General features: G+C 38.3%; 1 protein-coding gene and 1 long non-coding RNA gene across 3 annotated transcripts; one reads left to right on the top strand and one right to left on the bottom strand.

Annotated features, from left to right (window-relative positions):
• Positions 1–1282, bottom strand: LOC148735698 (uncharacterized). The gene is made up of 2 exons (XR_015998303.1): positions 1147–1282; positions 1–652 (listed from the first exon to the last, which is right to left on the bottom strand). It is a non-coding gene; the product is annotated as an uncharacterized LOC148735698 (long non-coding RNA).
• On the top strand, positions 953–25258 carry LOC111331610 (uncharacterized). Of its 2 annotated transcripts, none has more exons than XM_088751664.1 (30): positions 953–1271; positions 2202–2382; positions 2886–2946; positions 3899–4267; positions 5048–5284; positions 6272–6392; positions 7231–7302; positions 7633–7704; positions 7949–8020; positions 8424–8495; positions 9225–9296; positions 9546–9617; positions 9875–9946; positions 10947–11018; positions 11558–11629; positions 12103–12174; positions 13236–13307; positions 13588–13659; positions 14127–14195; positions 14654–14725; positions 15114–15185; positions 15280–15351; positions 15475–15546; positions 16117–16191; positions 16337–16411; positions 16815–17011; positions 18745–18870; positions 19191–20753; positions 22434–22742; positions 22970–25258. In XM_088751664.1, the coding sequence occupies exons 3-30, from the start codon at positions 2886–2888 to the stop codon at positions 23011–23013; spliced, it is 4398 nt and encodes a 1465-aa protein (XP_088607790.1). In that variant the 5' UTR covers positions 953–1271; positions 2202–2382; the 3' UTR covers positions 23014–25258. The 2 variants fall into 2 exon arrangements, with proteins under 2 accessions (XP_088607790.1, XP_088607789.1); XM_088751663.1 differs by having other exon boundaries at positions 22434–22799.

Here is a 25258-nt window from a genome sequence, read left to right as displayed (position 1 = left end):
TACACATAAAGACACACATTTTTAATTTAAGAAAAGAGACATGATTTACATAAAACTATCGATAAATTTTCCACATAATTAATTAAAAATAACTTGATTATTTAATTATTTCACAGAGCCTCACAAATTATAAAAATTGTCAGTTATCTTGGTAAACTTGTCTCCCATATTTTTGCCAACTTGTCAATTTTGGCATGAAAGTTTGACAACTCGCATGCCTTTCCAACAGCATCCAAACTTGCTCAGTCCTTTTCAGGGAACCAACCAATTTGTTGTTCTCCTGCCTCAGTTAGACAAAACACTCCAATACCATACTGAGAACCATATGCTAAGGTCTTTCTCCATTGTTGATCGGATCAGCAGGACCTTCCAAGCATTCAAGTTTTATTTCTAGCCTGGTGGCAGTATTACAGGTTTCAAAACATTCATTCTTACCTCACAACTGTCCAGAAACTAACGAGTCACGACGAAATTCCCCAAGCTGATAACTGGCTCTAAAGTCTCCGCCATTATAATTCTCCCAGAAACCTTTGCGCCGCTAACTAGTTTCCATGCTTCGAAGTTAGGAGTGGGACAACACCAGGGTTTCTCTCACAAAAAAACAACTTAACTGGCACGAAGACAATTTCCTATCATGTATATAATTTCATTTCTGTTAAAAAAAAAAATTTGAATGAGTCGCATCGAGCATAAGTCGATGGAAAAAAAAATTGATGAGCGTCTTCTTTAGAAGTAGTTTCTTTTCTATTAGAATATTAAGAAAGGGAGAACTATCTATTATTTCCATATCTGAATATGTCTATTACGACAGACAGCCGAGTTTAAATTGACTTTACTCCAACAAGGACCCAAAACAGACGAAACAATTAACAGCTTACGTTATTTTGAGTTCAGTTTAAAATTTAACACATTTCATAAACACCCTCGTATTTTTCATACCTCGTGAGCCCTCTACCTTGTGAAACTGCTGTAATTTATTAGTTTCAGCTTGATATAATACAACATTAAGCGCTTTGCGGTAGTCAAAAGACCTCGTTAACAACGGTTTCACACATTATTTGTGCCAAGAACAAACAAGAATTTGCATTTTGTACATTATAAATAGCTTGTTTAATTCTAACTAAATGAGGAGCATTGCTTACTTACTCTCTGTGAATACTTGCTAAAATTGTTGTCGGAGCTCGTGGTGGGTCCATTCCGAAACTGTTTCTTTCCAAAGACGAATCACTAAAAGCTGAATATAGTGGAAAACTTGAAAACATCCCAGACAGGTGAAATTAGCCTTTAATGCTCTCCATCGCTTTTGTAAGAGCAATTTCAGCAAGTACCGGTTTATGGTGATGTAGGTTCTTGTAACCATTTAAATTTCATAAGACATCCAACTTAGATTACTTTCCAATCCGAAAATTTGAGAAAGTTTGGTGAGGTTTACACAATCTATGGTTAAACAGATTTTACGCCCTTTTTAGAATCAATTTTCTGACGGGTTATGCAGTTTATTTAAATCTTTGAACAGTCCGCTTTGTTTCGAATTTCACGCCTTCACTTATAATGATGAAGGCAGAGAGTTACCCCTAGTAAGGTAAAAAGTATTATGTTAAGAAAAGGGGAAACTTGAAAATCGAACCAAACTAAAAGGATACAACTGCGCAACGATTAAGCCAACTGGTAATTCGGCTCCATGAATGCGTGAAATTTCATTTAAAAACTGCATTATATTATTCTAGTTCACATCGTATAAGGTTTAACTTTAACTAACTTTAAGACCTTTGGTGATCGTGCCTTTGCCCGTTCTGGACCTTTTTTGTGGAACGAACTGCCGCTTGAAATTCGAAACAGTCCAAGTGTAACGATTTTTAAGTCAAAGCTTAAGACACATCTATTCAAGCTGGCTTACAGTTTGTTTTGATATTTTGTCGTTTATCATTTTAATATTTGTAGTTAATAATGTTGTAAAGCGCTTTAGAATATTTTATAATTTTAGCGCTTTAGAAATGTAAATTATTATTATTATTATTATTATTATTATTATTTAATCAACTTCGAATAGGCCAGTTTCAGTACTTAGTCATATTTTTTAAGAGGAACAGAGCATGCACTTCTAGTAAAAACAGCGTTCATGTCTGCCAAACCCAAGAATTTTTAACACATTTCTTTATCTTTCAAATTTCATCATAACTAATTCAGTTTTTTATTGGCAGGTGCATTTTATCAGTGACATGTCCGTTAAATAATTTATCTGAATTTCGCGCACAACAGAAGAAACCGTTTTACAAGAGTCGGACAAGGCATTGACAAGATTATCTTAACACAGGGTGATTACATCAGTTGCAATACGTGGGAGACAGGAAAGTTGTCCTTAAACAAAAGTTACTACACCAGGTATGGCTGGGTTCTGAGAGAAGTAGTCCTAATGAACAAATATTTCTGATCAGGGACGACTGTCCCCTTAAAGGCGATATTCCTCACGAGAAACCATTTCAAAATAACGACGACGTCACTAATACATAAATGCGGTATTGGAGATTGTTACGTGGACTCGGAATTGGAAAAGTTTTTAACATTCTGACCCTTGGGACTTCTAAAAAAAAAGGCTTTTACTCATTATTTTTACTGTAGTTCTGTTGAGAATTTCTGATTATGAATCAACGATGACTTTTTTTGCCAAAATATTCTTTTTGACTAGACTGCCAAGCATATCATTTTCAGGAAATTAAGTATCCACATCAAATGATCCACAAAAAGGGAACCTATGAACAACATTGAAAAGCTTCGGTTCTTTTTTAAAATAGTTCGTAAATTGTTGTTCAGGCTGTCAATGAATGATCCTAAAAACATTTGCAGATAATTTGAAGCTACAGGTACTTGTTACCGCTTTTTTTCAGATGTTGACCTCAATACCTGGAGCATTGCTGGCTCTCTTGTTACTTACACTTTATGCAAACGGTGGGAATTTCCTTTTCAATTTTTCTCTTTAACTTTATGTTATTTGCAACCCTCCTGTCGTTCTTTAGCGCTTCATGTATCTTATTAACCAAGCGCGAGGGCCGTACTGGGAGAATATCGGCCCGAGGTCTTGACAGTACGGACCTCGCTGCGCTCGATCCGTACAAAAAAGACCGATGGCCGATTTTCTTCCATTACGGTCCCGAGCAAGCTTGATTAATAAGAGATTTATTATACGACTGAACTTCATAGGGACACAAGTGCGGTATCATTCGGGACCATTCGGGACAGTGTGCGGTCCAATACTGAGAGAATATTGACCGGCAATAGAGCATTTTGATTGTTTTATTTTAGTTATTGGCCCTCTGACTGCCCTAGTCGTGTAATAAATGATGTTATCCCTCGTCCCAAAGGTAGAAAATAATCGATTTTTCCCTCGTCATGATGATCTTTAAGATTTCCAAATCTTCCAGCCGTTGAATCGAAGTTGAATATCGTTGCATATATCACTTAGAAGGATACCTGGCATGAGATTGGTATCCCATTCAGGGGAATGGAAGTTGCTTTATGGTACAAAACCAAAAAAAGGTCTACTTATACTAAGGTCGGTAGTTAGGGAAGTAGTTAGGTCGGTAGGTAGGTAGGTAGGTAGGTAGGTAGGTAGGTAAGTCTGCACTCGAGCCAAGTGGCAAATCCAACCAGAGCTAATTCCGATTTCCATGGCAAGAAGCGCCTAGGAGTATTACCTACACTTTCCCTAGGAACTCGGTCGATATAACCAAATAATCTAGCTCCTTGTTATACCCGCTACCGACGCAACGCCATTGTTTCTTTAGAAATTCCCCCCCCCCCTTGCTATAAGCAGGACTGAGACAGCTGACACTTGAGGCGAATGATTAGCCATGGTTTCAGGAGAAACGTACTATTTTTGTCCTTGACTCTTGTTATTCAGGTGTAGTTTTTGGTTCTTCATCATGTTACTACGAGGTTGAAGACGCAAAGGGAAAAATCCGCACTCCTCGATTCTTTGCCAACAGAACTTGCAGTTGGTTGATAAAAGTGCCTCTCCCTCGCAAAATCATCTTAACATTTCAAACATTCCAGCTGTATTATAAAGATGAATTCGGCAGACAAATCGAAACTCGACTGCAAGTTTGGGATGGAGTCGACGACAGAAGCAAATTACTTGGGATTTTCCGCGGCACGAAACGTCGATTTTCTTTGAAGTCGAGTGATCGCCATCTTTTTCTTCGGTTATTTCTAAACAACGATGTTCCCCTTTGTAATTTTGAAGGATCTTACGTTTCAACCATCACCAAAGGTAAAGAACCAACAATAAACTTCCCTTCCCATCTTTATATACAGATATTCAAAGATCAGTTTACTACGCAAATTACGTCGATGTATTCTGTAAACTGAGGCTTTTGATAAAGTTTCTCAAAAGCGTCAAATCCTACCAAACGCTTGATATCTAAAGGAAAACTTTTCTTCCCCTGGAAGAACAGCTTCAAATTTGCATAATTTCTTACTAACTACAGGTTAAAAACTCGCCAGGAAACCCTTAAGATACCATAGAGCGTCATTAGTTGCCCTCCATAAGGAGGTGATAATTCCTTTGAAGTCTCAAGTCGTTATGCAGATGGTATTTCAGTCGGCTTTTTCAAGGTCATATTATTTGCAATCGCCTTGTCTTTCGCAATTTGATATTGTATGATGCTAAATCCACCTTGTGAGAAAGTAGAATACGTCCTTTGACCTCGCTGACTTCATTTGTGTCGTTTTGAATTTCTAAGGACATTCATGACTATGTGGCTCTCTTTTGGCAGATTTTGCACTATGTTACAATACCTTTCCAAAGGTTTCCTATTTAGGTTCGAGAATTAATAGAGAAACTGCGACGTTACTGCATGATATTTCTTTAAAGTTGGAGTAAATTAAAAATGTATGAGTTTTTCAAGAACACCTATCAGTGGTGATGCTGTGTATTCCCTGCTAATGCTGCCCGTAGCATTGAATGAGCTGCATTCTTACTTACTGATCTCTCTCTCTTTTCCCTTTTCGTTTTAATTCCAATTTTACCAAATTTCTCTGTTCATTTCAGAGAGGCCAACAGTGAAGGTACCAGTCTCTCCCGTGAGGGCTCTACCGGGACATTGGTTGTGGTGTACAGCCCAGGGTACACCCCCTGTGGACATAACGATAACAAACAACGATAAAGTATTGGTAACCGGCAGTGGGTACGCCTTGACTCAAATTTATGACGAGGGAACATATACGTGCACTGCAAAAAGTCAAGCCGGAAGGGATTCAAAAGAAATACAAGTCTCTTTAGTAGCAGGTAAGAACACTTCATTAATGATTCAATAAGGTTAGAAAGTGCCATGTTGTGATGATTTCTTAAATCCCTCATTTTATGTTAATCTAGTATTTTTGCCTCCAATTGCCTCGCATCGTTCTCTATCACGGTTTTTTGAGTTACAATTTAATGGCATTTACACCCTGACTTGTGGCGGAGCATTCTTCCGAGTGAAGTAAAAGTCACAACTCACAGTGTAGCCAAGGCAAGGGTTATGCATGTGACGAGAAGTTCTTTGCAAGTCACGGGTAGAAATCATCAATGGATCATTGTCAGTATCTGGAAAGCTGCGCACCCACTCCTCCCTTAACCCAGCAACAGTAAAATCATAAGAATTTAGGGCAGAGGAGGGGTGTGCCTATATTGACAATGATCCTCAACTGTCAGAAAGCCTTACGTCGATAAAATAACGTGGTAACTAGCGCAGTTTCTCAAAAGGAAAACATTTACTTACCTACAACCTTAAGTGCAATAGCCGAGCATAAAAGGACAGTTTTCGTAACTGTATGAACCGTGCATGGGCGAGTAAAATTGAACTACTGTTCAAAACATCACGAGGAACCATTCATGACAATTATGTAGTGTTTTTTTCAATCGTAAATAGTTCATGCTATTACTTATGCATTCTATTCTCAAAAGAGTCTCTTAACTAGGGCTACTTTGTAAGTTCTTAGTGCTCTTTACTCGAAACACTTTTGGACGGGATTTTAAAATTGTCGTGATGTTTTAAATTTTTCATTCATTAACATGGTTGTAACAAACAAACCAATTTCAATGTTTTGTTGTTGTTTTTTAATTATCGCAGAATTTAGAGTGGTTACTTAATATTCAAAAGCTTTAATTTAAGCGGGTGTATGCAATACGGGAATCCCATGCCCACTGTAAAACCTACTTACGCATTGACTAATCAGGAAAGATATACTCCTATTGAGTATAAGATAATGCTTTTAATTTCTTTGGTGGTAAAAGATTGTAAGTGTTACGGTCATCACCACTGGGAAGATGGTAAAGCACGGAATGACTTCATTTGCCATATTGCGTCACCTCTTGCCAGAATCTTCCAATGCGTCCCTACAACTGCCATGGACATGTAGGTATTATTATGCAATAAGCCGAACTATAAAGTCACACATCTTCATTGGGTCCTGCTTATAATCTATTGAGGGATAGTTGCATAGATGATGTCACTATTGACAACGTCAGTGACACACACGGCAACGCGTTGTTTGCCTATTTTCGTCCTTACAATATTTTGACGTCATCGATGATCTATTACTGAACAGACGCATGGCAACATGAAATTTATTTGTTAAGTACATGTGAGCCTGCAATCAAACACGGATGATAACAATTGTGTATCTTCTGCTGTCTTTCTGACTGTCTTTCTTTCGATTGTTATTATATTATCGTAACCATCGCCTTTTAGCACAAAGACCGGGATCATATCTCGTTCGTTGCAGTGACAGGATCTCGTGCAAATGTAATGTTTTTTTTTTTTCAATCGTAACAACTGATATGAATTGAAAAAGCTTTGATCAATCAGTTTTATTGATCTTTAGGTTCTCCGTCAGTCATCAGGTACAACCCGGATGGCCAGGCTATTTCTAAACTTTCATTTCTAAATATTTACGTAATCATAGAATTACGGCTTGTGATTTTAAACGATCTGTACTAAACAGCTTTTACTCCTACCGACGCAGCACTAACAGGTTCTTTAGAAACTTTACCCCTCTTCATTCATATAAATAGTACCCTAGCTATATGGTAATGAATGGTTCCATCAAAATGACTGATCTTCGAATTTTTTCAGTATCTACTGCACAATTCCTCGCTACTTTCTGCTTTTCGGCTTTGAGTTCAAAAGCAACGGCATGTAAAAGCAATTGCCAAAGTACTTAAAACTCTAACTTAAAGTTTGTTTCCTTAAGGATCTTACCCGGACTAAAGATATATAATCTTCCAGGAAATAGCTTTCAAAACATGGATTCGTTGAAGATGTTGTAAGTACATGGAAACCTATCTGGCCATTGATAACATTCGCAGGAAAACTCGATCCTATGAAAAAAGTTTGCAAACTAATAGAATATTTGATTCCGTCTGCATGCGACCGCAAATTTGACATGAAAACTATCTTTGGTAAAAGGAAGGAGGTGGCGAAATAAATATGTACTGCTTAAAAGTGAAATGATGAAAGAGAAATTCCTGGGTAGGACGATGGGATAGGGCATATATCCATTGCATGAAATTTTTGATCTGAGTTTTTATTGTAAACAAATTAAGAAGAATGTAACAAAGTTAGTTATTAGTAAAGTTCCCATTTCACTCTTTAGAGACCTTCAAAAAAACCAAATATACAAGCTCAATAAAGACATTTTCCGTGATCTTACAGAACTCCGAGAATTGTGAGTAAAATGCTTCTTTCTTCATCTGTAAGTGTTATTTTCACCCAAATTACCTGTGATTTGAAAAATGTGTTTGTTATAACTTGCAGTAGTAGAAGTAATCCTTCGCATAAGCACATTTGACTTAATTTCATATCTCAGTTTGTTTTTACATTGGGTGACGGATCCAAGATATGAAGCCGAAAAAATTAACGAAATGGTACAATGAAATGTTTTCATTTGTTTTACATTTCAATGACTGCAGGTACCTGCAGCAAAATAAAATTAAGGAGCTTCCTGAAGCCGTCTTTGATTCGCTTTCCAATCTGCAGATCCTGTAAGTATCTTGCTACCTACACTATCTTAATTAAACTTGCCAAATTGTCAATTATTAATTACCAATAGCGTTGCTATAAGCCAAAAGTAATTACTAAAGTCGTAAGGTTTATTTGAAAGACCTCAAAATACCACAAAAATTGCGGTGAGAGTGAAGCTGAAGACAAATTGTAATGAAGAATATGGATTTGTCACAACTTTCCAGTTTTGGAGATTTTTTTTTTATCGATTAAAAGTTTCTGTTGTAACAACATCCGTTCCTCTATGAGTGAGAAAGATGGATTTCGAATCGATATGGGAATGAATGCGTTTAGAATTATCATTATCTGGTTTAACTTAGACGTTGTGAATTGCGAGTTGGTTTCTGGCTTCTTTCACAAAAACATGAATATTGTTTTTTTCAGAACTTTAGGGTTCAACCGGATTGAAAAGCTTCCAAGAAGACCATTTGCAAACTTAACGACCCTACAACAACTGTAAGAACAGAGATACAATTTTTTTCGTTTTCGTTCAGTGACGTATCGTAGAACTAGGACGCTACAGTTTTAATTGCCTAACGCTAACTTCGGAGGAAGAAAGTTCAATCGGATAGGGGAAGAGCGTCTAATAAGGTTTTCTTTAAAGCAGCTCTGTCTTTATTTTGGCTAAAATCCATATGGAAATCGGTTGCAACGTTATCCATGAAAGCATACAGAGACAGACCGACTCCCTTACCTACTTACTGGTTTAGTTGCTTACTTGTTTAGTTACTTACTTACTTATCACTCACTCACTCACGCGTATTCACGAGTTTTAGAAGTGTACAACCTTATTAAGTAAAGCTGAAAAAGAATGGTAGATAACAGAATATATACCAGTACTTGAACAAGCTTTGTGTTAGAGAAAGTCTCGAGTTTGAAAAGTCTCGAGTTTTCCTTTACCCTACTGTAGTTTCCTTTTACAGATTGAGATAATCTTCCCCTTATTTCGCGAGACAGCAGTTTTTTCTAATGTCTTCGTTTGAAATTTTGCGCAAGAAATTGGTGTGTGGGCCGCCAAAATTGTTCCGTTGTGCATGCCGGACCTATGAAGGCTGCGTTGTAGTGTAGACACGTCATTTGGGAAGGATTTCTGATGAGAATGACGGCACTAACCCTAATATCATGTTATACAGTTCCTATTTTACTTGAGAGGCGTAACTAATATCTGTAATGTAATCTCCTCAGAGACCTAGCAAGTAATTCCATTAAAGAATTATCAGAGGAGTCGCTCCTTAACTTGACTTCACTCGTGCGAATGTAAGTTGTAAATATTTTTTGGGATTTCATTAGAGATTCTTGGGCTACTATATATAGATGAACAGCTGTGTTGATTCTGTTAACGCTGGCAGAAAAATTTGATATTTACTTTGCTGGTAAGGGAAATGTTTAAACTAGAAGAAGAAAGTGCACTGATAGCGAGGATCAACAGCTGAGTGAGGTTTCATGATTGCATTTTGCGTATTCTATGACTAATTTATCATGCGTTTTACCACTGGTCTTTTTCAGTGATTTCAGTTGGAATGGGATAAAGGATCTTCCTGAGGGCATATTTGACAACTTGAAGTATCTGAGTTATTTGTGAGTTCATCAGTGACTTTGTAGATTTTAGCGTCACTTTGTTGTACTTTTAAATCACACATTTTGGAACTGGCCTAACCGCCCCCCCCTCCCTTCCCCTCCAAGATTGTGTGGACCACTGAGCTCGAAAACAGACTTTACTGTAGGTATTTGAGGATCTCACCATAATAACATAAATTCTTTTTTTACTCTCTTATTTTTTCTATTGGAGCAAAACTCTGTGTGAACCAATTGGAATTGCTTTGCTTCCTTTCCAGAAATCTGCATGGAAATGCGTTGACCATCTTGCGACCGGACGTTTTTAGAAATCTAAATCGACTGAAGACACTGTAAGTTCCGAGTTGTTATGCTCCTTTGTCCTTCTATTTAATAAAAAACATATTTGTGCACGATCCTCGCAGTAAAGAGCACTATTTAAGCAATAGTGAAAATCAGACCTGAAAAAATTCAGGCCTGTACAGGATTCGAACCACTGACCTCTGCGATACCAGTGCAGCGCTCTATCAATTGCATGAGCTAACAAGCCAACTGGGAGCAGGTCATCAAATTAGTCCGACATAAACCCGTAAGATGATAAATCAAAAACAACGAATATATGAAATTCAGATATCTGAACTGCGGTTATAGAAACGTATTTGTGCACGACCCTCGCAGTAAAGAGGACTATTTAAACAATAGTGAAAATATTCGACTCGTTGTGTTTGATTTATCACCTTACGGGTTTATTTCGGACTAATTTGATGACCTGCTCCAAGTTGGCTTGTTAGCTCAATTGATAGAGCGCTGCACTAGTATCGCAGAGGTCAGTGGTTCGAATCCCGTACAGGCCTGAATTATTTCAGGTCTGATTTTCACTATTGCTTAAATAGTACTCTTCACTGCGAGGATCGTGCACGAATACGTTTCTAATACCGCAGTTCAGATATATGAATTTCATATATTCGTTGTATTTAATACAAAACAACTCATTTGGAGTTAGCGAGGAACTATTTAGTGAGTGGCTTGCTGGCATACCAAGTGGTTATGTTCGTTTTTCAAAGGTTGTCTCAGAAATTAAAAAATTGGCTGGAATGGAAAAAATTATTTGTTGGTTTTAAGTAGAAGGCGGTCCATTTATATCCGCGTAGTTCACATCATTAAAATCACTCTCGCGTACACGAATTCATAGCATTACTGGAAGATATAGAAAAATGGATTCATATCTTAAGAGAAAAGGACCTTTCTTTCATGGTTTTTGCCCTCTAGTTAAATTTCTTGCTCATAGAATCTGAATTGGATGTTAGAACAGGAACTAAAATTTACCTTTTTTGACTAATGAAAATCTTTCAGGGATCTATCTTATAATAAGATCAAGGAGTTACCAGTTGGAATATTCTATGGAACAATTTCACTATCAAAATTGTAAGTCTATAAACAGCACTCGTTCCATTCGGGTCCGTGTGTTGCAGGTAATGCAATGTTACTTTGCTTTTCCGTGGAGCTAAAGAGTGTCTCAGCTTAAACTTTATAGGTTTTGGTTGTTCTCTTGTACCTGTGGCTGTTTTGTTGCGTATTAGTACATCAACGATACTTCTCTCTGTGATTGATCCAGAAAACTTGCGCCAGTTTCTCAGCCAATCAGATAAAAAAGTCAAACCAATCACAACTTGATAGCCGCGTTTAAGGCAGTTTGGTTGATTTTACTTTGAGTTCTCATTGGCTCTTAAAGTTATTCTCCTCTCTTCTGATTGATCGTAGTGTAGGCCTAGCTTTTGGTTAAACGAAACAATCAAATACCGTACTGACAATTTGAAGTTTCTTCTCGATGAATAAGATAATAGTGTTCTGTTTATGAACATTGCGTTTGTTTTGTTTTTTTATCTAAAGAAAGTTAAGAATGTTACGGTGTAGATGGATTTACCATATTTAAAATGGCTACCCTTAACTGTTCTTTCCCACAGATCCCTGAGTATCAACTCGATACAAACTTTACAGGAAGATATTTTTGAGAAGATGGCCAACCTGCAAACGTTGTAAGTGGTTTTTGGTATGAAAATTAGTATGGTCTCGCTGTTCAATTTGTTTTTCAACGTTATACATCTAAACTTGGCAATTCCAGATGATAAAAACGATAGTAATAGCAATGATGAAGATAATAAAAAGAACAATGAGAAAAAAAATGTATAAAATAACGGTAATGATAAAAAATTTTTTTCGAGAAACTGTGAAAAGAATTAATAGATGTAACCAAGTTTCTATCTGCTTGTATTCATCGTTATCTTAGTATAAAATTTTTTGGTCCGATATCTGTTCTGATTAATATATTAGAAAAAAAAACAACAATAATAAAAACAAACAAACGAAAAATTAAACAAAAACCAAATCAATAAAAAGTTATAGCGGTATTAAGACGCAACTAAGCTGATTTGAACCTTAGCCTTCGTAGTAACTGTACGACAGAATATTTCTTTATATTATGATGCGTATCACTTTTTTTACCTGCCAGAAACCTATACAGCAATAAAATTGCGCACATCCCGAGGGACAGCTTTAAGAATCTTAAAAGACTGAGATATTTGTAAGTATAATTCTTGATGCGGCTATTATCATGAAAAGCCGGCCAGGTAGTGCGACAAAACCAGCACCAAATCACAAAAAAAAAAGAAAGAAAAGACGTTGGACATAATGGAATTCGGAAATGCGTGCCAAAAACGTACGGCGAAACGAAAGCTTTGAGTTCCTATTCTATGGTCAGATCCTTCAGCACCTAGGCGACAGTGAATCTTTCGGTGAGCAAGGTCACTTGCTAAGTTCATGTGTATGATACAAATGGCCTGTATACTGTTTAAATGATTGACAAAATAATGGTAAATTCTGAGCATTTTCCCCGAGAAGTTACAAATTAAGTCGTCACCTGGTGCTGCCATTTGGAGCTTCAGAGAACTCCATAGTGAGCGTGGCAATACGCTGGGTTCATACGCAAGAAGCTGACGCCGCATACTTTCTAGTATATATCAGATTTTTCCGAGTTATGAAAAAAGATGCTTCTTTCTGGCTGCAAGCTATCAACTGAAATGATCACCAACTTAAGAAGCTCTTGATTACTAAACAAATTCTCCTTGTCAGCACCTTAGGAAATGTAAAGAGCACTGTTTGGAGAATTTACACTCTGATTTTAGGGTATAAAGGGTTAAAAGCTGTATGATGTTGAACCGCCTCCCGGTTACCTCAATGGATAGAGCGCTGGACTGTTGTGCGGGAGGTTGAGGGTTCGAGCCCTGGCCGGACCAACAGTCGAGGTCTTAAAATAAATGAGAAGAATATGCTACCTTTCTATAACATCAAGAAATGGTTAGATATTCTAGTCTTCTCGAATAGGGACGAATAAATGGAGGTCCTGTCTCCTGCAGGGTTAGGGGTAGGAGACGTTAATTTCCCACGTACGAGATTACTGATAGATGGATGTGGGTGGGATGGGTGGGTTGGGGTTGGTTTAGGTGGGTGAACCTAGTAGGGGACTAAGTGTCCTATTGTTTTCTCACCTGTACACTGTACACTGTACAAATCTATGAAAACAAAAACAAAACAAAACAAGGATCATATAGCATTAAGGAGATAACTTTATATTTGAATTTTTAGGGATTTGTCATATAACAACATCTCTGTTATTCCGGATGGCCTTTTTCGAAATTGCTCTAGGCTAGAGAAATTGTAAGTGCACAAAAAAGTTCTTTTATGAGGTAATTTCCATCGAGATATTCCTTTGTTTATTGCATCATCATTATAGGAAGATTAACATAAGTACGTAGATATGTATCGAATTACTCAACATATGTCATCAATACAAACGCCATAGATATACGAGCGGTTTGATGAAGGGATCTTGTTCGCGCCATATGGTAAAAGGTGCTGAACGTCGCTACTTAGTGATGTCACTAAGCGGTGTTCATAACTAACTGTTGTCCCGTTTGATTTTATCTCCAAACAACAGGGAGTTAGGTGACAACTACTTGAGGGCTTTTCCAGACCGGATCTCAAGTAGTCTATCGTCGTTACTCATCTTGTGAGTAAACTGAGTTCCCACCACCCAACACCCCACCCCCCCTCCCCCACACTACCATCAACTTGTTATCCGTAAAAGTGATCAATATCAATTTTCATTTAACTTTGAATCCTTTTTCCATTCATCTCATTTGGCATCCTTCAGAAAATAAACGCCTGAATACTCGTGCTTCTACCAATTAAATTTACCTTTCAAACATTCTTACGACGATGACGTAGTGCCAATAAGCGTCATTGTTTTATTCAGCGATGAATTCTTTCTCTCAGTGGTTTCCTGAAAATTCTCCACTATTCTGCATGTTTTGTTTTGAAGCAGTTATTGGGCTTGCTACTCTCACACTTTATATTCATGATCCTATGTCCATTAGATACACAGAGAATACATTTCATTTCAAAGTGTGATTAATTTAAATGATAAATATCCTGGGTTTAGCGAGTGCTCATTTACTATGGATCTCTTATTGGCAGAGCACTGGAAAATAATCAATTCACAACCATTCCTGAAAACGTTGGGGAAATGAAAAATCTACTGCAATTGTGAGTTCCTTTTAATTTTGCTTTCCTTTCTTAAACTTTTCAAAAGTGAACTTAAACAAGCATTTGACGTTCTCCTGGTCGTGATAAATATCATCAGAGTTGTTGTCGATCCTGATCTCAATCCTAATTGGGTCGTGAACGTGATCTGATCGATAGTCATAGCGATGTTCGTCAGCGAACCATTGGCAAGCTCATTCTCAAAGCATTCATCAGTTAGCTTTTTTTATCGGACCCTCTCGAGTTTATTGTTAAGACATTGGTATACATTACATTTCGGCTGAAGGGCTTGGCAATATTATGAAAGGTAGATGAAAACGATTGGTTGTCAAAAGTACGGACAGAAATACTAAAACTTGCAAAACACTATTTCTTCCTGTGTTGCTGTAAATTATCTTCGTAAAATTACTATGTACAATGTAATTATATAACATCATACTATGTTTTACATAATTTTTTAGAGACATGTCAAGAAACAAGATCGACCAAATTCCTGAGCGATTGCTAGACAATCTTAAAAGACTCAAACTACTGTAGGTATCTGTGTGTGACAGGTTTGTTTACAGGCTATAAGTTCATAGTACATCGAATTTAAAGCAGATGTCTTTGGTTCTTATTGCGAATTGCTGTAAAAAAGAAAGTTGAGACGCAAATTAAGGTTCGGCACAAAGAACTGTCTTGAAGGTGGTGGAGGAGATATTCAACTCATGCTTAATTTATTTCAATCATTTTACCTTAATCAGTTCAGTCTTTTTAGTGTCGAAGGGGTTTCCTTAGCCCAAACTTTGAGGCAAATCGAGCCGACAATGTTTTCCTGTAGCTATTTGACAGCCTTGAAATTTTCGTCATGTTTTGCCCTACCTCCTCATGTTTTGTTAGGGTAGCAAAAATATTCACGTGTTACCTTACACTATTTTACAGGTCATTACCACGAAATAATATCAGCTCCATATCAAGTCAGACTTTTTCCAAGCTCACTGACCTTGAGTATTTGTAAGTTAAATATCATTATTGTCACTTTCCTATATCCAAGTTGGAATGACTTCAGTTCCTAGCGAGCACTGAATTTTATGTCTTCAAATTTTAGATTGCTGAATGGTAATCGCCTGGTCCGCATTCCAAATCGAGCCTTTAATAGTCTTAAGAAGCTTAAAATCGTGTAAGTTCGAGACATATCATTACTATTTTTTGCTATTTTTATTTCAGTTTGCTTTTATTGTAGGAGAATGAAAATTTTTATATTTTTCGATTTTCGAAGATTTAATTTGTCTACTTTCTCCAGAATGCTTTCAGATAACCAAATAGACCTCATTGGATCGAAGGCTTTCGTTTTAAGCAATTCAAGCATGAGAATGTAAGTTTTTACAAATTTCTTGATTCATGTTTATCTATGTATTCCTTCTATTTATCAGCCAGTCCGTTTGCCTGTTAATCCTGACCACTGATTCATTCCTCCAACCATCAATTCTTCTTTCCATCCATTTTTCAATTCATCTATTATGCTATGATGTCAGATGGCCTTTCACAACCATTGAAGTGATCTCTAGCCTGCAGATCTGGCGTAATTTAGGCGGGCGAGTGCTCAGCCGATCTTTATAGCGAAAAATTGCCACCATCTTTGATTTTAATGGAAGCGGAAGGCTGTGGAGAGAAAGAAATTTTTTACACCAAGGGGGTGAATGACGGTCACTATTACTCCTTCCTGAACTCATTGTTCTTTTGCAAAAACTCCGTTTTTGCAAAAACGGAGTTTCGGATTGGTGCTAACATGGTGTTCGGATTAACGATCATGAGGTTATAACCTGCACAGCAGGCTCAGTGATCATGGGATATATTGTGTTCTTGTTTATCATCATGAATCAAAAATCTATTTACATCAGTACAATTTGATCTTTTCGATTTTTTTTTTAAATATCTTTTTCAGATATCTGATTCGCACAGCAATGAAAGCAGTGGATCTTGAGTCATTTGAGGGTCTCCAGGGCCTTTCCACCAAAATGTAAGTATTAATTAAAACGAATCCTTAAAGCACAGCTTGTAACTTACTGCTGATGCATTAACAAACTGGAATATATAGTTTACAAAGACATGAAAAGTATGCGAATGTTGTCAAAGCTTTGAATTCCCTTTCTTCATCTCGGCAGAAGCATGAATGAAGGAGAAATAGGATCGCTGAATTTCAACCGGGAGAATGGTTCTGTGCAATGTAGGGTGCAACTGTAAGTCGTCTGTTTGCTTTGAAAATCTCTTATTAGAATAAGGTGCCAAACAGGCATTTCACCTTAACAGAGGTTCAGTTTACCAGAGATGCAGGTGGCCTTGGAAGTAGATTCTGTCCTACTGTCTGACTGTCATTCTGGCTGAATGGCTAGCTGACTCTCCTTCTGACTGAGAGATACCTCACCGTTCATACCGAAACGTAAATTCGCTGGTTTACAGTTGACGAGCAAACCTTATTTGAGTGGAAATTTATGGAGCTTACAGATCATTAAAACGGAAACCTAGATTAAATCATGACACGAGGATAAATTTCCCTCTAAAGCAGACCTCATTTTAATGAAAAGGGAAAATGTCAGATATGCCTAATTGTTAATTTCTTGTCTTTCTCACTAAAAAATCAAGGGGCATTGGACAAAGTGATCAAGAGTATATTGAGCTGGATGATATAGACGAAGACATGAAGGGTGTGCTACGTAGAGTTCTGGAGCAATCCGGTTTTGCTAGCCGTACAGGCAATTATAAATTCTTGCCTTGCCCTGCTGGAACCTTTGTTAATACTGCAGATAAAGGTTTCACGAGTTGTTCAGAGTGTCCTCCAGGTAAGAGTATGATCGATGAAATTCCTTTCTCTACCTTTCTGATTTGGCTGCGTTAAAAATTTTAATTTTTCGTTTATGCCATAACCTGAACTAGGCACGAATTTTGATTGGTTCTTTACTTATGATCTATTGGAGGACAGACGCATAGATAAGATCATTAACAATTTTTTCCTTCTTATTGTGCGTGCACAAAACAAATAGATTCCATGTTTCCGTTGGTCTGTTCAGAAACAGATCACAGAAGAAGTCAAAATTTGATAAGAACATCACTGGCACACTCGGCTGCGCCTCATGCGCATGCGCCACTTTTGTGTTCTAACCACATATTTACGTCATCTGTGATCTATTACTCAAAAGATGCACAGCAACATGCAATCTATTTACTAAATATTGTATCTTTAAAATACTACTTCGCTTTAACTTGCGAATTTAACGCACCCTTAAACTGTGGGATACATCTACTGATCTCAAGGTGGGAACTTATTTCCAGGAACTCTAATAGTTATCTGCCCATCATCGCATCTAATGCAAATAAGTACTCCCTAGAGCGCAATATGAAACTAAACCCTATGAAGTGTAAAGGGATGGTTGTTGACCTTCTCCAGTATAAATCAACTTATTCCAGCCCTCTACTAATTAGGGGGTGCCCTAATCGAAAGGGTATCCCAGTACAAACTGCTAGGGGTCATAGTTTCTGATGACCTTTCATGGAGCGCACGTTGTGATTACATATACGATAAAGCTTCCAAACGCTTCTATGGGTTGAGGATTCTTAAGAAAAGGGGACTTTCACCTTCCCAATTAGTATCTTTATATTGCAGTGCGATTCGCTCTGTGCTCGAATATGCGTCCCCTGTATGGGCGGCACTTCCAGCCTACTTAAGTGACCTTTTAGAAAAAGTCCCGAGGAGAGCTCTTTATATTGTCTTCCCTGATCTTTTTTATAGCAACGCACTACATCTTGCTGACCTTGAACTTCTTAGTGATAGGCGGCAATAGGCTTGCGTGAGTTTTTCCAATTCCTGTCATGTGTCAGGAACAGTTAGTATAACAGTTTACCACGGTTATAATTTACGCCCAGGCTCACAATCGTATCAGGCCTCTACTGGCAAATGCAAAAGATTTAATGATTTTGTAACTGTCAAATTTCAAAATGTATGTCGCTACCGCCCCCTGTAATTCAGTTGTTACTGCAATAGGCTTGACAAAACGATTGATTGATTGATTGATTGATTGATTGGCCTGCTAGACGCCGGGTTGAAATGCCTGCGCCCGAGTGCTGCGCAGGTTCACTGCTTCCTGTTTGTTCAAGACACTTGAATTGAGCTGCCAAGGAACCTGACAAAAGTATAGACGAGGGGAGAGGGCTGCTTTTGAATTTTTTCATTACATCCAGTGAGAGAGTTAGTATTCCTGATCCCTATTGGTCAATCTGGTAAGCAGCGGCAAAGAGTCATCGTCTATGAAGCAAGACTTTAATTCGAATACACAAAGTTATACTGCAACTTGCCAGTTGGCCAGTTGGCGAGTACTGCGAGGCAAGGATCTCCCTCTTCACAGAACTTCTAAAAGCCTTATGCACCATGATAACTATTCATAGGGATGGCTCTTTGACTGAACCCGATCTTTGAAAATATAATCATGGTTTAATAAGGATAGATGAATAGACCCCTAAGTGGAGAGTTACTGTCGGGTCTAAATTCGTCTCTTTCACTCATGTCTTCTTGTTTCAGGAGGCTTTTTTTCCGACACCTTAGCATACGTCAGCGACCAGTGTAAAAGATGCCCGAACGGCACATTTGTTTCACCTGATAAAAAGCCAGGAAGGCGAGCATTGGATTGCGCCGCATGCCCCCAAGGTAATGGAAATTGCAGATACGTGGATCTCGATATAGATGTAACGCTAACTACTATAAAATTTCAATCTTTTCTTTAACATGAAGAAAGTTTTTCGGATAAGAACTCTTCACCTAGCATTTATCAGCCAGTTAATCAGAATTATTTGTTTCTTCCTCTTTTCATTTAGCTTACTCAGACGGATATACGATCTTTGATAATTAAATAAACGGCACTACGAGATTATCTTATTGAACCAACCAACTCAAATATACGTCTAAAACGGTAAGGCGTCTTTGCATCGCTAATATCATCTTACATTGATTGAACAATTTCTTTACAGGAACAAATACTTCCTCTTTTAGTGGATTCCGTGCTTGCAAATGCCTGAAAGGATTTTACCGTACCCACCTGTTTAAAGGTTGTCAGGCTTGTCAAAAAGATGGCTTCCTATGTGTCGACGATTATGTCACACTCAAACCAGGATTTTGGTGGATGTGGTTTAATGACGTCTTCAAAGGCATTTACCGAAACTTTACCCTTAACTTGCGGGCTTCGAAGCCTTCCTCCGACAATCACTTAGTTGAATACACCTTTGATCTGCCCTTACCTCACGAATGCCCGAGAAAGGAATCTTGCCTTGGTGGTCTGGATTCAGCGTGCAAACAAGGCCACGTTGGTCCGCTTTGCGAAGTTTGCAGCCCTGGGTTTTACAAACGACTTCAGACTTGTAAGACGTGTCCAACAAAGACTTGGATGGGAGTGCAGCTAGCCATAATCATCGTGTTGTTGCTGATACTAATTGTGGTTGTCGTATGGACAAGTTTAAAGAAAAACAGACTGAGTAACAACCAGCGTCCTCTTGTGGACATAATTTTGGCCAGGTTGAAGATAGTTATAGGATTTTACCAAGTCACATTTGGACTACTAAATGCTTTTTCATTCATCTCATGGCCAGGCTCTTTGTCTGTTATTGCACGGTATTCCGAAATACTTCAACTTAATGTCCTTCAAATTGCACCGATGCATTGCCTTTTGCCGCAGCTTAAAATAGACGCATTTGGAAGTTTGTTTTTCATTTTGGCCATGAACTTTGGGGCTATTGTCTTGGCTGTGGTAGCTTATTGGGTGCGAAAGTTTATGATCCTCAGAAACGACCAGCTTGAAGATGACAGAAAATCTGAACAAGTGTCTCAGACTAAAGAACTTATCTACAGAAATCTGTTTTTCTTCTTATTCATAACCTACCTAAGCACTTGTTCTAAGACTGCAAATGTCCTCCCACCCTCTTGCCGGGAGCTTTGTTTTACTGACGCAGGCTACGGCTGCTTCACATATCTCAAATCTGATTTCACCGTCGAGTGTCGCAGTCCAAGATACAAGCGCTTGATCATCGTTGCATACTTAACCGTAGTATACATTTTCTTCGTCCCTTTGGCTTCTTTCCTTGTCCTTTGGAAGAAACACAAAAAAGTAAAGGTTACAGAAAACGAATCAAGAGAGCAACCTAGAAGCACCAATGAAATTGCAGCCGGGCTAAGATTTCTTTCCGAAAATTACAACGGCACTTCGTGGTATTGGGAACTCATCGAGATGGTCCGTAAAGTCGTTTTAACATCTGGTTTCATTCTCATAGGAGGAGAGAGCAGGGCTTATGTTGGCTTGGCCTGTGTGATTTCGGGACTTTATGGAATGTTATTTGCCTACGTAAGCCCAATTGAAGATCCATTTGAAAACAAAATGATGATTATAACCCTTGCGGTTACGTTCGTAAACTTGGGTATCGGCGCTGTCAGTAGGATCCCCACGGAGAATGTTCCAGCCTCAATTGATCCCTATGTTGACTCAGTTATGTTCAATTTTTTAGTGGTTGGAGTCAATACGCTGGTGATTGGTTTACTTGTCGGTGAGTAATTCCACTTACACTTCTTGAACTATTCTACAAGTCTCATAGGATTTAGAAATAATAAATACTAATAACTTGTATTTATATAGCGCTCATATCTTGAGCTCACGGCACTTTACAACACTGTACGGGGGACTTTACCAGTCTGCTAAGCAGTTTACAATCAAATAAAGGCGAAAGGACAGGTGCCTCCTCCCCGCAATTCCCGGTAACCAGGCCAGACCACAACACAGTAATCTCGTGAAGTGGGTTCTTTAACGTTCCCTGCCTAACCAAATCAACTAATTAATAGATGCAGGAGACGGGACCTCCATTTATTCGTCCCTATCCGAGAAGACTAGTATATCTAACCATTTCTTGATCAATGTCATAGAAAGGTAGCATATTCTTCTCAATTATTTTAAGACCCTGAGTGTTGTTCCGGCCGGGGCTCGAACCCTCGACCTCCCGCACAACAGTCCGGCGCTTAACCAACTAAGCTAACCCGGAGGCGGATTTGGAAGTTCACTTATTAAGAAAACAGCAAAAGGCGAAAGTTCTGTAAGGAAACTTTGAACTTGTTCTTCCAGTCGCAGTTTTATCTCCAAAAGCGCCCATGGAAGAGCGGATCCAATACCAGCACTTAGTGTACCTTGAAAGATGCTGTGCATTGCATTATGTTGCAAACTTGTTTGTTTGATGAAAAATAACATAAATGATTATTACAAGTGAGATTGCTTGTAAGTAAAGAAATGGAGGCAACCACATTCTCTACTTCATTTGGAAATTTTTAGGATAAATGTAATGCATTTCATTATAGTGGGTTTCCCATGAATCCATTCAGTGTCTCAACCTAAATTGTACTTCTATCATGAGCCAATTGGAAAGACGTTTACAAAAAACTAAATCCTGAAGTAGTGAGGAAATCTATCAAGGAAATTCCGAGACCTTCCCTAAAACTGTTTTTAAACCAATAATAGCGATTGCCATGTTACACCCAATATTTCGAACCTCAATCCTTTGGTCAACTCGTGTGAAAACTGTTTGACTGTAAATGGAGAAAGTAGATATTTCAGCACTCTAACGATAGCCGCTCAGAGCGTAGGAAAAGTGTTTTCAGCCACCTTTATGGCACCATACTTATTTGTTCTAAGACGATAAGTAAACAGTAAGCAATTTTCGCGAGCAAGTATGTGCGGATAGTAATAATGATAATAATAATAATAATAATAATAATAATAATAACTTTTATTTTAAGAGGGTGGCACTAATTACTTTAAAAGTATTCCCCCTCGTGGCCCTCTAAAACACCCACCCATCCCACCCAAGGGGAGGACATCCATCACACAGTAATCTCATGTGTGGGAAATTAACGTCTCCTTCCTCAACGCTGCAGGAGACGGGACCTCCATTTATTCGTCCCTATCCGAGAAGACTAGAATATCTAACCATTTCTTGATGTTATTGAAAGGTAGCAAATTCTTCTCGATTATATTAAGACGCTGAGACCCTGAGTGTTGGTCCGGCCGGGGCACGAACCCTCGACCTCACGCACAACAGTCCAACGCTCTATCCATTCAGCTAACCGGGAAGCGGTTAGCTCAATGGATGGATACTTGAATATATGCCTTTTTTGTCTTTTTTCAAATTAGGTGCGTTGCAATTTATATTCAGTATTAATTATTCCTTTTTTTTTTTTAGTTCAGTACTCCGTCTACCTTTACAACTTTTTGAAAGAATGGCGCAAAAATCCTAAATGGTCCATGTCATGTTGCTTGGCGATGCTTCTTCCTCTTAACGATTTACAAGGCGAACTTAGAGGATTGGTGGGAAGGAACGTACTGAAACAGCAGCTTCAGAGTGGACGGATCGGGATGCCGTCCGTGACAGGAGCTGTCAAAGACAGTGGAGCTGTCGACTTCGCTCTTGAGGAAAGTGACGAAGAAAGCCAAGATAGTCGGCCTCAACAGGACAACAGGCTCAGTCCCCATATTTCAAGCAATTCCGAAAGTGCGTCAATGAATGATATCACTATTTCCGCTTTAATTGTTCATCATCCTCAAAAAGGCAATGAGACTCTATTGTAAAAAATATATATATAGGAAATTCGTATTAGTACAGAACTACTGGGTAGATCACTTCTATGGGTTGTGACTTTAAACATGTAAATTGTGTGTTTTGTGTTCGCCCTTCACTCCTTCTCAGAAGCATAAACCATTAACATTCTCTCTCCATAGCCTCTAGTCCTGTGCATCCTTCCAACTCTTGCCTATGGACTTGATCTCTGCTTCCAGCGTACATCTCCTGGTGTTCCGTGGACGAACTCTCTTTCGTCTCCCTTGAGGATTCCAGTTTAAAGCTTGCCTGGTGATGGTAAAAGATGACTGGTGCTTAGCCATGTCGTGGCGGGGAAGCTTGCGTGCCCTTGCGACCCCCAGAGCTGTACCGGCGGGAGCCTTGTGCTCCTGGTAGGTTCCACAATGCCGGATTGGTCTGCTGGAGAGGGGTCAAACAAAACAACACCCTGGCGCTCCAAGCTGGAGTTTCAGCGTGGGACCAGCATCCCCACCCTGTAAACTCTTTTATTTGCTGGCAAAACGTCAACTGATTTTGTAAAGCAACCAGTAATATCCACTTATGGCAGAGGTGCGGACAAGCGTCCTTAGAAGAAGTTATCCGGAAAACATGTATAGTAGTTTCTGAAAATTTTTAGAATTGCTGATTACGGCAATGCAGATCGTCTAACTTTCTAATGTCATTCCATGGAACTTTCTGGAACATTCGATTACGATATGTAATCATGATGTAATTCTACCGGAATACCATTTGTGATGAAGTCAATTTTATTTGACCTACGGATTGAAAATCTACCAGAATATGTGGCTACCATTTTAATTCCGTTTCGTTATTTTCATTTCCGGTTGTTTCGTTACGTAATATCACGTGCATTATCCCCACGTGCTTTTAGATTTGAAGTCGCTTGTTACGTATGTTGTAGTCTTGGTATGGGTCGCCGTATTCCCAATCAGGGTAAAACAGTTCTTTAACGTGCTTAAGGCACGTTTTTTTTTATCAAAATAAGCCGCAAAGATAACAGAATAGTTGTGTTGTAGGCTTCTGAAATGTTTCATAATACGTTGTGAATGTATAAAAGGACTCAGTCATCTGAGAGTAATAGTTCCGTCGACGGCAGAGAACGGCTTTTTGGGAAGCTATAGTGACAGAGAACCATTGTTGTATACTTGAAAGATTGTGTATTTCAAGTAGATTTGGAGACGACTATGATTTATAGTCTGTGGCAGGCTTAACTAGGTTTTTAGTGGATTATTACTCTATTGGTCAAAGGAGTCACTTCTTAGTAAGAATTATGCGTTGGGAAAAAAGGTTCGCCCTCAACAATTGGCTGGACTACAAATCGTATAACGTCTTTGAATAGGAATTTCATGGTACCTAAGATATTTTATCAGAAAGTTTCATAAAAATTGCGTACACGAGAAATAAAATAAAAATACTAAAAGTAAATTGATAAAAGAAATGACTTACTTCTACGGCGTTATCCAGCCAAATAATTTTCCATTTAAAGACTCGGGAGCGGTTTAGCAAACAGTTTAAAAGTTAAGCAAAGACAACATGCTTGCAAACCGAACGCGTGGTCAAAACTGTTGCACAAGTTAGAGTTGGTGAACAAACGTGCGCTCCGTTTTGTTTTTAGAGATAAGTCCTCGCCTTATGAGGAACTTTGTAAGCGTATCGGTCTCTCAAGTCTTCGTGAACAGCGATTAGCGAAAATTTTATCCACTGTCTTTAAGATATTAACCAGTGATGCAGGACCAAAAAGCTTACGTGATCTTATAACAATTAGGTGCTCCACTTATAACCTTAGGGGCACCACAATACTGGACCTCTCAAAAGTAAAATCAACAACCTTCGGGTTAAGATCATGGAGATATGCTACATCGAAACTATGGAACGCTTTACCGGACGAGTCTCGAAAGATACAAACACTTACCACTTTTAAAAATTACTTAAAAACATTAGATCTCACGGGACTCTAGCGCGGTGAGGATCTATCCTTAATTATATTTCCTGTTTTTAATGATTACATTTTATATTTTATATATTCAACTCGGTGACTACATTGTTAAATTCTTATATTTTAAAATTAGCTAGTTCGTAATTCTTAATATATTTAAATTTATATACCTTCACAAGGCTTTATAATTTCCTTTTCTCTTCTTATTTCGTGGCGTACCTGTAAACTAGCTTTTAGCTAAGCGTTCTGACCACGTTAAATCAATTGATTGATTGATTGATTGATTGATCAAATGTTAATTTTTTGGCCTAAACGGCTACGCCTTAAAATCAATCAACTCAATCCGCAATGTCGATCAATTTGTTAACTTGAACAGGAGCGACTATTGTCATTCAGTCACGTGATTATAACCTAGGACATGTTGTTTAATTAAGTAGTCTGTAGTATGTAATATTCTTTCTTCCAGTTAAATGATACCATCAGTTTCATGATA

Source organism: Stylophora pistillata, chromosome 3 (assembly GCF_964205215.1).
Source record: "Stylophora pistillata chromosome 3, jaStyPist1.2, whole genome shotgun sequence".
NCBI lineage: Eukaryota > Metazoa > Cnidaria > Anthozoa > Scleractinia > Pocilloporidae > Stylophora > Stylophora pistillata.
Note: the sequence above shows the minus strand (reverse complement) of the source record. Positions and strands in the feature narration are given on the sequence as shown.